The sequence below is a fragment of the Synchiropus splendidus genome, chromosome 7 (genome assembly GCF_027744825.2).
Source record: "Synchiropus splendidus isolate RoL2022-P1 chromosome 7, RoL_Sspl_1.0, whole genome shotgun sequence".
NCBI lineage: Eukaryota > Metazoa > Chordata > Actinopteri > Syngnathiformes > Callionymidae > Synchiropus > Synchiropus splendidus.
Window position 1 is genome coordinate 10602400 of NC_071340.1, and position 16508 is coordinate 10618907.

Below are 16508 nucleotides of genomic sequence, written 5' to 3' on the forward strand. Positions count from 1 at the left end.
ACCGTTCTTCTTGAAATATAAAACTTTGACATAGACATTATTAAGTTACACACATTTAATCTTCTCCAAATGTGAGCCTTGTGCCACATACTACTACTACTACGACTACTACTAAAATAATAATAATAATAATAATAATAATAATAATAATAATAATAATAATAATAATAATAATAATAATAATAATAATAATAATAATAATAGATGAGTCCTTCGACAAACATTCATATATGGCCAAATGTGCACGGTGGCTTGCCCAAGGCAACTAAACAGCATGGGCGGATTGAAACCTCCAACCCTCCTATTCTTACACTTGCACTTTATCAACTGAGCGTGAAATTGGAATGGTCCACATTGTGGCTATCCAGCCAATTGGATTTGCACCAAATAGCATCTTCAGTTTTCATTGTACCATCTGACTTTTATGAGTAACACACGTCACTGTGAGTGACACAGAGGATGATGATGAAGAAGAGCCTCCTAGCACATACATGGATTTAGGTCGGAAGACAACACTGTTTTCCGATTTTAAATCTGTGACTAAAACTGGAAACAACGTTCAGGATATATACGTTCTACATGTGGCCATCAAATAACAGCGTTCAAGTGACTCCACACGCTGCTCTATCTCTGCACCTGATCTCTCTGTCACCTTCCTTTGAGTTGATATTCTGTATTGGTGTCACACTCTCTCATAATCCTCCGCTGGATTGACTGCAGCCGTCATCTCTCAGCCCTGAAGGTCAAGATGTGAGAGGCATCCGTAAAATAAAATGACCGGCTTGGAACACTGTCTTCAAGCTTCTGGCATGAACTGAGTGCAGAGATGGGGGGAGGTTGACTCCCTGATGCTAGATAATCAACCGAACACGCTTTTTCATATTCATATCACATCATTTTTTTTTTGTCTTATTCTCCTTTTAGCTGTCAGTCTTCTGATGGCATCCATTTCCAACATTTGAGTTCAAGTTCAGCTTTGGTTGACAGGCAACCACCAACAAGGTATGACTCACCTGACGTTGTCTTCATCGCTGACGTACTGGGTTTTCTATAGTCTTACTGAAAACCTCATTTTGTTTTTCCCTGAGAGACATAATCGTGTATATATCACAATGGTCCCATTTTTCTCCACTGCTCACTGATACACAAAAAAATAAGACATTTAATATTGTATCAAAATAAACATTTCAATAATAATAATAACAATAACAACAACAATAATAATAATAATTATAATAATTATTATATATAAATAAATAAATAAAGCCCTTTTTCTACACCTATTTTTCCAGGTATTGTATCACTGTTCCATCTGTTTGTATTGGTTTTTCTTTTGTAAGTCTCTTTGACTCTTGTTTTTATTGCTTACCACATGTATAATTTTCAATCATTATCATAACAACACTTGTCGGAATCTATTAGGGGAAAGAAAATCTAATGAACTAGAGGTTTTCACATCTTAATATTTGATGAAATATTTGATCAAAGTTAAGTTGAGTCTGTACACAGCCTGAACTTCAAGTTTGAAGTTCTTAGCTGAACGAAATGCGCAGGAAAAAGTGATTTCTGTGACTCCAGGTTTTTTCGACTTCACTTTCCCATCCATCAGAGCAATCTCATTTATTCTCCTTCAACATGAAAGTTTTAGTGGTAGCATCACATTGTATTCTGCAGCACACCTGGAATTGGAGCAGTGAAAAAGTCCCTTGTAAAAGAGACTTTATTCATGAATAATCTCTTTGGATTATTGAATTTATTTCGCCCTTAACTCAAAATTCTGTTGATCTTTTACTACTGTCTAATTACTAAGGTCATATTCATGCTGCTTTTACTTTATTTCAACAATTTTGAGGCAACACATCCCCTCCCCCCAGAGCATTGGTGACCCTAACCCCCGCAGCAGCTACAGGATCTAGACTGACATCCCACCCCTGCTGATGGTCATCATCTTTGCTCTTCATTATTCAACTTATGTAACTATCCTACTAATGAATTTCCAAATCTAACAATTAAAAATCATTTCTCCAGTTTTCTTCCATTTTAATCACAGCGTCAATACTCCTTCACACGCGCCATGCAAATGGATTCAGGTCAGTAGTTTCCGCTGTGGCTGTCAATAAACTCTGAAGATCGGTGAGCGCCGTCTTGTGTTTAACATCCATTCAAAGAATCTCTTCACAATGAGCTGCAACCGAAAAAATGGCAACAAAGACATTGTGTTTTGAGTGAGTATTGATTGCGCAGCGAAGTAGAAGCAAATAATCCCCGGACAGAAATGAGCTGCAGGAAATAAACAACCAGGTTTTGTTCCGGAGTTCAACATCAATTCTGGCCAACCCGAGGCGTTTCAGCGCGTGATGATCTCGGCATCAACCGTAGATTCTTACCTTGAACTCTGGTGACCCCATAATGAGTCAGATGATTCTGGCGTTCCTCAGTAGATATGACTTTGAGGAGGCACCTCACAATCCTTTCATACACCCCCCAAAATTATCTATAGAAAGTGGGATGTGCAATAGGCTGATTTATGACCTTTTCACGTGACTGGAGCGATTAACTAAAGACAGAGCTGTCACTCAAGCTGATGCTGGTGGGGAATGAAAAGACTGCACTCAGTTTCTCATTCCTCTTCAACTTCCAAAATCAGAACGGATCAAGGGTGAAGGTCGATTCCTGCCAGAATCACGCAAACATCCGTGGAGCCACTTAAAGCACTTTGGTGCTTTGAGCTGCGCTGCAGCGACTCGTCTTCCTCGCTGCAGGTCACAGACTTATGTTCATGACTTAATAGCACACCTGGGAAAGATCTTCACATAAAGCTCTCATTACCTCCCATTTAACCACTGGGAGCAGTGATTTGTCTTCATCGACTCTTATAGACACACACACACACAGATCCTGAGGTTTAAAAAAAAAAAAAGGCTGTTCAACAATGCTGGAATAAAGACAAGCGTGAGTTCTAGTGAGATATAAGATGTTGATTTATGCTGTAAAAATACATTTTCACTAGACATCAAAAACTGTTCTTTTGAAAAAGTGATGAGTAAAAGGTAAGAAAACTTTCAAAACTCTTGTGAGACTTTATTATATATTATATATATAGCCAATAAAAAGGCTATGAACGAAGAAAAAAAAACCAGTACTATTTCAATGATGAATCTAGTGTCAAGTGAATAGTTGGAGAAGGGGATGATATTCGATCAAGTTATATAGCGGGGGAGGAGGGGGGTGTCTTCAGGTGTATAGAGCACCTAAACCTATAGGGAAGCTAAGTCTCCGCCCCTTCTGGTTGGTCCAAAATTGAAAAAAAAAAAGAATGAATGGAAGTCTATGAGGAGATCAAAGTTATTTTCTGGTCCACTTACCCTGGATCACACAATGTGCTGTACCTCCATTTAAATGATAAACAGTGATGTGAGTTTTGACCACATTTGTTGTGTCATTTATGATTTATTTGTGTGTGAAAATATTATTGAATTAACGTATGCATGACGTCGCGGCAGAATCCGACGGCGCTAAGGCAGATGCGAAGCTGTCAAAGGAAGAAGCTGCAAACTTTAGCTGAGATTGTTAAACACTTACCGTGACCTTACCCTCTTTTCCTTGTCTGAATGGGTCAGAGGGGCTGTTTGAGGCACAGAGGCAGTTTTGCTCTGCTTTGGCCACAAATATAACTTATCACTGCCAGTGTGATGGTGACACACAGCCACTGCATTCAATGAGTCTCTCCAGTTTTGGTTTTACTGACAAAAAAAAAATGCAAATCCTCCATTTTCGACTCCACAGAACCAGAGGCCCGACTCTTCGAGTGACCCCCAAACCCCCTATCACCAGTTGAACTAATTTATTTCAGCTTCAAATGTGAGGAACAGCACTTTTGGGCTGTTAAGTTCAATTGCACTGATCGTCCAGAAATCTGTGGAGTCAAGTTGTCTTATCAGGGGGCTTTTCTGGCGGCTGTGGTCCGCAGGGCTGCCGGCTCTCTCATTACCAGAGATAATGGAGGGTGAAGCTAAATGGCACTGATGGGGTCCAGCAGAAGGTTATTAGGTGTCCTCATTAGTGCCCGAGAGAAGCGCGGGGGCCTTTTTCTGATCTTGATGGATGGTGAGCCATGCGTTTTACAACTGTGAGAGTGGCACAGAAATTAATAAAACATCAAAGGTACGTGCGCCGCAGGTGTCGAACCTAAACAGTCAGTTTATTTCCTTGGTTTATCAATGTAAATTTGCCAGAAAATTCAGCTTTTAAAGTGCTGTACATGCAACTGCAACTAAACCGTATATATCATATCATTATGTGATATTATGAAGTCACTGGAAATGCATAGTTTCATGTTTGAAATCCTGATGTGCATTATATGTTTGTTTTTTGCAATTTTTTCTTGATCTTTCATTCATGTTTGAAGTGAGATTTTTTTTCCCCACCGACTGACAAGCACTCTGCTGTTGAATTCTTACTTTAGTCTTGACCTCGACTTGGGTATCACTTTTTTTAAGATCATCCCAATGAATTTTTAACTCTTTCATCCTTTCAATACATCATCAGAAAAGTTTAATTTGTTTTATTTTAAATTTGATTTTTCAAATTCAGTTAGTTTTAATTAGTTTCAGATTAGTTTCGATTGATTTTGCTGTTTTAGGTTTTATTTATTTATTTCCTCAATATGGGGTGTTCACAGTACGTCAATAACAATTTTGGCGATTGAAATAGGTCACAAAAAAACACCATTTAAAAGATGTATTAACTGACACTTTTAAAACCGAGTCAAGCCGAAATACATTTTAATTAGAATTTGAATGATCGCAAAATGCTTCTTTATGAAATAAATTTACAAAGACAACTATCATTTTAATATGTTTATTGTATTGTAATATGTTGCAGACAATGCAACGTTTCTTTTGAAAAACTATTGTTACATTTTTTATTTTAGTGAATGGAAACAATTTACAACTCTAGTTTTGTTTAGAACTGTGTAATAACCTATAATAACCTTGGTCCACAGTCCCATACAAATCAAGCACAAAACCGTGTCACGATAGTCAAAGCAATGAATCCATTTTATTGAAGTACTCATAGATGCTCAGACGTGTATATACAAATACAGGTTGTTTTTGTGTTTTTCTTCTATATAGTGTAAAAAAGCAGGTTGGAAACAATGCCCCACTGATGACAGAGCGGGAGCGAAGGTTGAGAAATGAATGTGGGCAGCAGGTGTCGAGCACAAGGAGAATGGGAAAGGACAGGAATGAACAAGGCTTATCACAAACTAGAGGGCCGATGACGAGAGGCAGAACATGGATCGATGATAAGCTTCGCCCTACTAACAATCCAGTATTGGATTTGTGGATAAAAAGGGGTGCACTAATCCTTGAACTGTGCCAAACGTCTACCGCAGGGACAAATGATTCAGCGTTTGCTAAAAAAAGGAGAGAAAGTGAAGGGCCCTGTTGTAGTCTGTTTGACGCCAGCAGCCGCTCCGTGTAAAAGCACAATGGCAGAGAGCGTCTTGTACACAGACAAGGCTGCCAGCGCAGAGGCTGAAGGGCTAAGGCATGGGAAACACTCCTGGCTGCCAAAGAGGGTTGCCACTTCCCATTCACTGTGGCAACTGCAAACAAGACACACACACACACACACAGAAACGAAAAGGTCTCGATTTCCAAACTCAGTTAAAAAAAAAAACAAACAAAAAAAAAACTCCACACAGTGATTTATACATGACCGATGTCTGATAGAGGATGAACAGTCAGCGACTACACAGGATTAAAACTAAAGTTTGTGATACAAAATGGCCCACACTGAAATGCTTTATGTACATTTGTTAATCCGTCACTACGTGCGTTCGTTGGAGGTGAAAACACACAACATGATGCTCAAATCTAACACGTCATAAAGAAAATAACAGCAAAAGAAAACTTTTTTTTCTCGATTTTTTTTTTTTTTTTTCCCCCAACATGTTCATCAAGTTCATGCGCATGCCACATCATGAAATTCCTCCATTTGCAGTTCACTCTGACCAACATGCTCCCAGACACTGAAGGCCAAGTAGAAAAGTTTGTTGTCTGTAAAGCAGTTCCTTCTGTAGCAGGGTCCGTTCGTGAAGAGATGGAGAGCTGAAACATGAGACACGTGAGCCAGTCGTCGGCTGAAGTCCAGTCCTCTGTACACGTGTGTGTGTGTGTTTGTGTGTATAGCACCCACATTTTCCCGCCCGCGCTTTAGTCGCTCTTTCATTTAGAATCAAAAATCTAGTTCAATTTTGATTGTGACTCCGAATCAGTAAAAAAAAAAAATGCACAAAATAAATTAACAACACAAACATTTTTTTTCGGATCAGTCATTCACTTTCTCCGTAGATTCTCCTCTGTCTAAATAAACTTGTGGCCAAGCTGTTGCTTGACTATCCCACCAGTTTCCGACACCCAGAGAGAAACACAGGAAAATGATGCGTTCAAAGTGACTCGTTCTTCAGAGATGCCGCCTCTTATGTACCTTCCAAGTAGTTGCAAAATCCGCACAATTCTGTTCACAACACATAAGGGGCTCCTTCCTTTTCCCAAAGCACTGACCACCGTGTGCTGCTGCCTGTACTCCAGCTGAATTTTAAAAACACTTTCCCGACCCATAAATGTATCCGATGAATTTGTTTCAACAAATAACTTGATGTTTTGATTCTAAATGTTACACAAACGACACGCGGACCGTTCCCCCTTCATGTATTGAGGATCATGTACACAATGTTCCAGAACAATACACACAGTAAAACCCAGAGATAATACCATAGTTGTATGTTTTTTTTTAGAAAAGACATAAGAACCAAATGAATACTTTAATATCAAACACTATGTACATCAAGAATTTCTCCTAATAATAATAATAATAATAATAGGCATCATCATCATAACAGTAATAATAATTATACAACAATGATGTATCTTTCTTTCTTGTCCTCCAGGTACAAAACAGATACTAACCTACCACTGACATGTTTTATGGTGGACTACCTCAGGATACACAGTATCCAGTTCATATATAAGTTGATCCTCATCTCCCAGGTGTGTGTGGAACAATAATAATCGCTGCGATAGGAGAACAATAGCTGGTTTTGGATAAAAGTCAAATGTTAATCTGCCGACAAGCGTCTGTTTTTCTATTTTTTATTTTTTTTAAATCCCTGTGCTGTTTGGCTGAAAACTAGTACCCCTCAAAATGCTCTCCCAAATTATTACCCCCGGATTTCTGTCATTAAAAGTAAATGTCAAAAAGGCAAAGGCGGTCTCTGTGGGTGGGGAAAGGCAGCCACAACTTCAAAACAAAAACACCATGCCTTCGAGACTGCTGAAAAGTGTTTTGCTAGGCACTCTAATCCTCCACTTTTAATTCTTCTCCTTCACTACCTCAAACTGCAAGGTCATTGGTGTTTAAAAAAAAAAAAAAAAAACCCACGGCGGAAACCTACACCCCATCCCTCCCTTCCCGAGACCCCCCAAGCCTTTCACCATCTATTTTTAATTCAAGGAAAACTCCCCTCGCCCCAACATGGGGTCCACATGCCTGTCACTTTGAACCTCATTAAAGGAGTCACTTAAACCGGTAACTCTAGCAGCTGAAGGTGGACCAGGATCTGAGCTCCTCACTTTCTGAGACAATTGTGCCACGTTTGTCATACTGGTGCTTCAAGGAAGCAATTTTTCCCGACCGGTATCGCCAGGCCTGTGTACAGCGCAGAGGACACAAATACAACATTGACTCCCCACTAATATAAAACCTGTTGTTTAACAGTAAAGAGCTGAGCAGAAACACTCAGTTCACATTGTTTGTGGCTGATGGGATTGATTTTTCACTCAGTAAATGTTCCACAACTGCAGTCTGTTAATTGCAAGATGAACGTTTATTAGTCTTAACACACCAGGGGTGAGACAAATAAACAATGGCAACATCACTCTGAAAGCTCCACGCACTTTTACTTCAATAGCCATCATGCAGTTAAAATAATTATCGTAACAAACTCCAAAAATATAGTTTGAATTTTGCAAAACACTGTGTTAACTGGGACCCCTTCAATTCTGGGTCCCCTTTTTTTGGCTTAGAAGATCATGGGGTAACATTTCCTTCTTTTGTTTTGCATGGAATATATTTACTTTAAGAAAGTACAGAAGCAGAAGTGAGCACCTGAAGAAAAGCTAATGGTAGTTTGACTGCACCAGCTGTGTACACAGTGTTTTTTGTACGCATTACTAAAGTGCTACAATCAAAGTGCCTACAACAAACAAGTGCTTTGTGTGAACAAGAAAATATGGCAAAGATGAGGCTTATAAAAATAATCCTAAAAGTGTATTTGAAGCAGTAAAATGGATTTATTTTGTTATTATTCATTACACACCTTGTACCTTCAAATTGAAGTGATGAAAATATTTTTGAATTATTTGGATAAATTCAGCGGTTTGTTGTTGTTTCTCTGAGGTTCACATCTTAAACGTGCTGTTCTGCCAGACAGAAGCATGTTACCCACACGTCTTTATCGGCGTAATCGTAGCCTTTTAAGCGCCAGCTCACCTTCATCAGCTCCGTAACTGCACTAGAAGTGACTCCAACCATGAGGGGTTTCAACAGGGGGTCTCGGGATGCATTTCAAATATGTACAGTCATGTCTATCCCCTATGATTCTCGCTGTCTGCCTAAGCTGCGTTGCTACTGAACACTTCCTAAGAACGTCTGCATGTCAGTTGTGTATGTGGCCGAACATCAGTGCTGCAGATACATAAATAAGAAACGAATGGAAAAACCGAAACACGCAAGTGTCAAAAAACGGGATTTGGCATCTGTGTTGAAAGTGGAATCCTCTCACCCACAATCAACTTCTTCACTCGAAGATGGAGAAAGACCACTTAAATATGTTTCTTGTTTCTCTGTGTGAAACACAAAAAGAGGGTTCCTTGAGAAGCCTGCTCGGACGCCCAAATCAAGCAAAACCAGCTCCATCCAAACCCCGCCCCCCTCCCCACCCCGACAATCTTGGGCAGATTCAGGCCACGCTAGGTGTAGTTTGGTCTCCAGGGCATGTGGAGGCGCTATAAAGTGAAGAGCGCTGCTAGGCAGAGCAGCGACGCCAGCAGACTGGTTTTCTGAAGGTGCGGCGCAGCGTTTGTCTCGTCGCTTCGGGAAGGCTCGGCTGGCTCATGGCTTGTGTCGTCTGAGACGTCAAGGAAACACAAACGCCACGTTAGTTTTTCACAGACTCAAAACCAAGAAGTGATAAATATGAACTGTTGAAGTATATTTGCTAAAATGTTTTTCAAATGCTCACATTTGATAGATACAGACTTCTGAGTTGCCATATGAACTTCAGTTGCTGTAAATATTCATATGTCATAGTCAAAAACATGAATCTGGGTTCGCTATCCGAGAGCGGCGACGTTGGTGATCACAGCGGAGGCGTGCAGGCGCCGGATAAAAACATGCACATTTGTATGCATCGAAGTGAGACGGCTGATGAATGAGTATTTAAATTTCAATCCTTCACAATAAAGAAACCAGGCAGCAGAAGCATGCAGTGGTGACGGCCAGATACCATCAGACATGAGGAGGAGATGCTGTTGATGTGCCTCAGTCACAATGAGAAGACGGCTTGGACTGACAGTATCAATTAAATGGCTTTAATTACTATGCAAATGCCTACATGCATTCTCACAGCAGGCTTCTGTGCGGTTATGTGGTTATTTTAAAAAGTCATTCAACCCTAAAAAAAAAAAAAAAAAGAAAATGTAAATGTCTGCGATGTGAATCGGGTGCATTAAACAAGTATTGCTGCACCACAGACGTGAGTCAGGGAAGGTGGATGTTGAGCCAATGTTTGTATTTTTAGGTGTCTCCATGAAAGCAAGCAATATGTGTGTTTGTTTCAACTGAGCTTATGCAGTAGTAGTATTCAACAAATACATGCATCAATTCACTCACACTGAGACTGGAGTGAATTAGAACCTGCACCAATACAGCAGATCTAACATCCTCATGATTATTATTGTTTATTTATTTATTTATTTTACAGGACTGTATTTTTCCCCCAAGTTCCATAGCTTCTACTGAGCTTCGTATATATGACTTATTACTGATAGTAATTTGTATTACATGTAATAATATTATATGCATATTATTTGTCGAATGTAGTGTCTAGTGTATATATATATATATATATATATATATAATTATTATTATTTTGTTCGGTATTAAATTGGTAATCTAAATATTAACCATTGTAGAGCATGGTGAAAAATATCATACAGATTTCTTTCATGTAGAGTACTTGCTTTAATGTAGGAGTTCTTAACAAATTTTTAATTTTAGCAGGGGTTTCTTTGCTCAATAAATTTCCTCAACATACAGTATATTACAGTCAAGAGATATGCAGACATTTTAGGCTTTTATGACATGAATTTAACATGAGACAAAAATACAGATTTAGTACTACCCACATCCACAGAAACATTTCTCTTTTTTAACTTATCGAACCTATTATTTCCACAAAATGCTTTTTTTGGTAGCTTTTCATTTATTTATTTGTTTTTAAATCCTTTTCATCGCAGCTTTTGTCACTTTATATCCAGGAAGGTAAGTCACCCAGTTATAAACCACTTATTAACATGCACATCAGTCACATATTCTCCAGTTATTAACTATTAGAAAGTGTTTATTAGCATATTATGCAAAGAATATTCTGCCCTGAACGGGAATGTAACTACTGTAACTGATTGTAAACAACATTTGAATTACTGATGTTGTACTGTAAATACTAGTGATAGTATACGGTCCAACTACATGAGAAGCAGCAATTACCCATTAATAAGATTTAGTATATATTACATCCCAAACTAATAAACGTTCTAAAGTGAGGATGAATAACTGGCTGATGTGCTCTTGCTCTTTACACTGTTTGTCCCAGATTTGCTGTTGCCCATAAACTACCATTAAAGTGACTCGAACACCTTTAACATTTAGAATATTATTCAACATGAGTGCGTGTTTTATTTCATGCAGTGAATGAATGAACAACAAACAGCAGTTCAGAGCAGGCAGAGAGCAGCGACAGCAGCATGATGAAACTTGGAGATATAACAGAAGCACCAGGCAGAGATCAAACAGCTTAAAAAGACAAAAAAAACAAGACAAATCTACTGAAAAGATTAAAAAAAGCAGAAGCCATACTAACCTCGTGGTTCTAATGTATTGTCTACTTTGTCGTTTACGTCAAAAACACGATCATGTACGCCTATAGTTCTCACGCAGCTGTCTATAACAGAGAATAGAGAGAGTGAAATATCATTAGAGGTTTACGCCAAATAGGTTAGTGACATTTGAAGCCCCTTCCCCAAACTCAGCCCCGATATCAAACATTTCAAGCAACAAAGCTCATGGCAACATTCAGATGGGATTCAAGGAATTCACTTGATGCAATCATGTTTCAGTCTCCTCGTGTTTTTACTGAAAACATTTGCTCAGAAATGTTGGAGAGTGAGCAGCAAGGTGACTGGGAAGGTAACCAGAGAGGGAAACTGTTTTGATTTTGTCTCCAAATGTCTTCTCCAAAAAAGCTCTTTGACAAAGCCCTGCGTTGTACTCACTTGATGGTCGGACGAAAACTTTGAGCTTCAGGCACGTTTTCTTCCCGTTCTCTGCAACGGTGGAGGCTGAAAGACATGCAACAGATTAAGTCAAAGAGGGCTTTCATATTAGACTTAATTCTAAATCACACGCACAAGACACAGCACATGCATAATGAATATAGTCTGCCTTCTCTCTGACTCGACACACACACACACATTCACAAAAAAAAAAAAAAAAAGAGTCAATGTTATTACTTGAATGGATTTGTCGGGTTAGTCACGGTCCGCGTGGAATTATAGCCTGGAATTATTTACAGATCGTGGAAATCCCTCAAGTACTCTACTCACATTTAATGGTTTAAAGTTTGACTCGACAACAGGAAGCAGCTTAATCCCAATAATTTAAGACAGACATGTGCAGGTCTGACACAGATGAGCAAAAAAAGGGTTCAAATGAGTTGAAGCCATTTTGAAATACTTCATGTATCGGTAGCTAAATGAGATATTACGTGGTCACGGTGCGGATTTAGAGGTTTTGCAGTAAGTTAAATCCATTTCTGGTTTTACATCTGCCGCAGACACACAGTTGTTCTCTGCCAATGATCCGTCTTTAACTGCTTATCGCTCGCTGGGGTAACAGTTGCATCAGGGAGGGCCAGACTTCCTTCCGACTACACAGGTCCCACGAGGAGTCCCTCGAGTGCAGATGCAATCTTGGCCCGAGGCGCCTTGAGTCTAAAGCAAGTTCTCCGAAAAGCCACCAGGTAGAAAGCAGTGATGCTTGTTCTGGTGCTACGGCGGATCAGAAAGACTCCACAGAACCAATTATTTTATGTCTGACTTCAGTGCATGGCACATTGAAGAGTCGCTCATATGAAAAACAAGTTTAATCCATCATGCAGTTTTTTTTTTTTTGCCTTCTAGAATGGCCTATTCCGAGAGAACAAACCGGGAATGAGTGGAGCATGAGACACGATCTTCACACATGGATGGCAACCTCAGAGTCCGGAATCTAAACCCCATTGAGAATCTTCAGGATGTGCTGGAGGAGGCTTTGCGCAGTGGTCAGACAAGACAGACGAGAAGCCGCCATGGCTTTTTTGTCACATGCTAGAAATATAAATTATATTGCATGAATCATTCATATAGAAGTGAAGCCTTTATATCAACTTATACTGCCTTTCACTTGACAGTGAAGAAGTGCGGAAAATACAACCCATTTTAGGCTTGTTTTAAAAAGAGGTTTGGGATCGCCCCTTTAATAAGAAATCCTTGTTCGGGATGTTGCTGATGCTGTTTTTTATTTATTTATTTTTTTACTCAAACTGATTCCACTAAGTGTGTCAGTGAAAAACCGCACATTCAGGGCTTGCTAGGAGCAAGTAAACAGCAACCCAGTGTAGTTCCATTTAGAGGACTGTCCAATAATATATTCCAGTTGATAATCCTCAGGTACAAGAGAGATATTCTTAGCTCCTCAAAGCAGTTCGAAAGGTCCCTCTGATGCCTGAAATACAGGTGTCCTCGCCAGCTAACCTAGGGTGTACTTTGTAGACTAATGGTGTAAGTGTGCGCATGTGTGTCCGTCTGACCACTAATGGTGTTTTGCGGCGAGGCACCAGGTGTTTTCTCCTGTAGACCCCGAACAGGGTCAAGCACACGTCAGTAGGGGCCAGCGAGTGCTCACTGCAGCCATCCATCAAAGCAAAGCAGTTTGAAATTCTGTTTGTCGACTTTTGTCAGCAGCTCATGCTAGGTGATTAAACGTTGATAGCGCTATTTTTCCTCACTTGTACGACATTAATGTCCTTCCCTGTAAACATAGTTTTCATTCCGGGGTCGAGCCACGGCTCCAGAAAGCCCATTTCGTTGGTTAAAGCTGTCTTCTGGGCATCGTTTTATGTGCTCACTGGATCATTCCACAGCTGATGCAATGAAGCTGAGCCTTTCCAAAGGCGACCATTTGGGATCTGTCAACTCCTCTCTAGTGAACCTTAAGCAAACCCCTCCTTCCTCTTCCCCTCTCCCAGCTGTGTCACCCTCTCTTCTCATCTGTCACCGAGGCCGTATGCACTCATCAAAGGCTCATACAATGAATGCGGCACTTATACATAGAATTTTCTTTAATTCCATCTGCTGTGTTTCTCGTCCTCCTAAACCCAGCCTGTGAAAAAGGACCGCCATTGAGGTTATCACGCACCTCTAGAAAAAGGAAAGGATAAGTAGCAATCCATTAAATCCAGCACGCTCTCTTGTGCTGATTTAACCTGAGATTCCCACAAATGAATACACTTTCATTTTTCTCAACAGCTCATCAAATTCTCGCCCTCGGTCTCTCTCAGCTGTGCAGCCAGGGTTTCAGCTCTTGTTGTAGCTTCACCATGAATGTGATCTGGATAATAGAGGACGGCACAATAGGCGCTTCTGCACCGCTTAGCTATAAAAATGTTCAATCTGAGATATCGCAGCGCATGTGACCTGCCCCCCATGACTCCATTCATATTTGCACATAGATGACGGTTTCATGTATATCGGGAGAGTTTTATGTTCATGTACAGTGCATTTTTATGATCTCCATGTGGAGACATTGTGCTTGTATTATGTTGCGTTCGATTCCCGATTTACTTCTTTTGCCCGTTGTCATTCATTTAGAATAGCAAGGTTCTGCCCAGCGCTTCAGGGACATACGGAACCCCCATATTGGGACATCACTCCCAATGCACTGCTGTCAGACATACGCCTCCTTTGGGAAATAATCTTAAGGAGAACCTTGAATTGAATTCTGAAATCAGGGGAAACACTTGCCCCTTCATTTACGGAGAATAATGAATTGAAATGACAAGGCTTGAGCGCCCACTGCCTACACACAAAACAAATAAACTCACTCTCAAAAAAAAAAAAAAAAATCAAAATGGGACATCTGGAGTCGTGCTATGACGACAGTTAATACAAGTGACGACACGCGAAAAATACTTTGAATGGCGTTTGAATGGATACCTAGTGTCCTTGAAGTAACAACTGCAAATTCAGCTGGGGACAAATAGCACTTGCTATATATTGTAGCTGAAAAATACTGTTCTACGGCTCACTGCTGAAACACTATGCCCACACGCTCGACACTACCGGTGACAAATTCATCAGTGGTTAGACGCTATTGCTGTACCTGTTGCACTTTTTATAAATGTATTTTCACTGTCCACTCTTTGAATATACACATGCAAGTCCACACACACCACCTCCAGATGTCTCCTCTTCATCACCGTGGTGGGCAGAGTTGAGTCACAGCCATCGACACAGGCCACTTAGCAAGAGCAGCTGATCATGAGAGAAGTATGGTCCCGATGAAAATGCCAAGGAGCAGGAGGGACTTTATGTCATGATGACAGTGAATAGAGCTGCGCTAATGTCTCCGCTCACTGGCGTGTTAGAAACATTATGCCGTTGCTTCTATATCACAAGTTGCCTCATATGGATTGTTAAGAGGCAGTTGATACAGTTTGATCAGAAGCTAGAAGAAACTATCAACCTGGGAACACATACACACGGTTTTAAGCAGTTTTAAAGTTTTAAGATACTGTGGCTTCTCATCGCAGGGGGTTGAAAGGTCAAGATCAGAAATGAGTACAGAAAAGAGACGTTGAGAGACAAAGTTGAGGTGGGCAGATGGGTGGGAGGCATGGAGAGAAGCGATAGGTGGTTGAGCCAAGAGAGCTGGAGATGAAAGGAGAAGGCAAACATGTGCAGTGGCAAAGGACGTGAAGAAGATGAAGGTGAAGATGAAGGAGACTGACTGGATTTGCGGTGGCACCCGCTGACGCTGTATTAGCGTTAAACTAAAGCGTTAACACACACTGGGTTTTTCGTGATGCAGCCGAAGATATTTTTGCAGGTGTAAGTGTTTAAAGGTTTTGAATCGACTACATGAAGTCAGCGGGTGCCGGCACATTTTTCCCTCCACTAATGTGGGAAAAGAAGAAGGATCGTGCTTCACTGAGGCGAACACTTGATTTCATTAAACTGCCGAAGACCGAGATCTGCCGCTGTACATTCTTGCCTACAAAGGAGAGATTAAGTTCTGGATCCCCATCCCCTTCTTGGTTAAAGCACCTAATACTGGGCGTTTGATGAGGAGTCCTGGCCCAAACTGTCCATGCCAGCGAGGCTGTGTATTTTGGATTAATGCGTGCAGAGAGCCGGCTTATTGTTCTTGCAGGCGGCAACATCAACACCTGCTATTCTGGTTCCCATCAGGCCCACGACTGGACCATCAATCCATCCAGTCTGAGCATGTGGCTGCTTTGAAAAGATGTGCCAGGGATGGGCCGGGGTTGGGGTTGGGGGGGTGTAAGGTCAGGTTACATCTCCAGGCCTTGTCCCCCAGCTGGTAATGGCAAGTCCCCTGTAGTACGCTGCATTATGCATCAGCATTAAGGCAAATGGAACCAAGCAGAATCCAATTACGGCAGAACAAACAGGTGGGCTCAACGCGGCTTTGCTGCACTATTGTTTCAATCACAGCCCAAGCCAAGGTTTACTGCAACTGTAATGTTATCTGGAAAACACATTTCCTTTTGCCTTTCAAGCACCAGCTCAACATTTTGATTTGGCACAAAGGGAGATGACGCCGACCGCTTCTGGGACCGCAAGTTCAGCGGGATAGTTAAACAGATAATGTCTGTATACATCAAATTTGTTGTTACTGACTTACAATTAGTAAGAGGCTCTGTTTGTTTATTAAAGTCAATATGTTACTTAAAAGCAGTGGAGGAAACAGACAAAGAAACTCGACTACACACTTCACACTGCTGCAAAAAAAAATCAGGATAAAAGAGTCCCACACTACTTCATGAGTTGGCTTCAAAATTACAAATTCAAAACCTGACTTATTTTGGTCAGCATTCACAG

At 40.6% G+C, this 16508-nt stretch overlaps 1 protein-coding gene across 3 annotated transcripts in view; it reads right to left on the bottom strand.

Moving 5' to 3' along the window:
- Nucleotides 1-5055: 5055 nt before the first annotated feature.
- Nucleotides 5056-16508, bottom strand: part of efna5b (ephrin-A5b) — an 88230-nt gene continuing 76777 nt past the window's right edge. The window contains exons 3-6 of one of the 3 annotated variants that reach the window (XM_053870085.1): nt 11622-11687; nt 11210-11290; nt 9311-9355; nt 5056-9196 (exon numbers count right to left, since the gene is read on the bottom strand). In XM_053870085.1, coding sequence (XP_053726060.1) covers nt 9075-9196; nt 9311-9355; nt 11210-11290; nt 11622-11687 — 314 coding nt within the window. In that variant the 3' untranslated portion in view covers nt 5056-9074. The remainder of the gene's footprint in view (nt 9197-9310; nt 9356-11209; nt 11291-11621; nt 11688-16508) is intronic. The other 2 variants (XM_053870086.1, XM_053870088.1) reach the window with 2 other exon arrangements.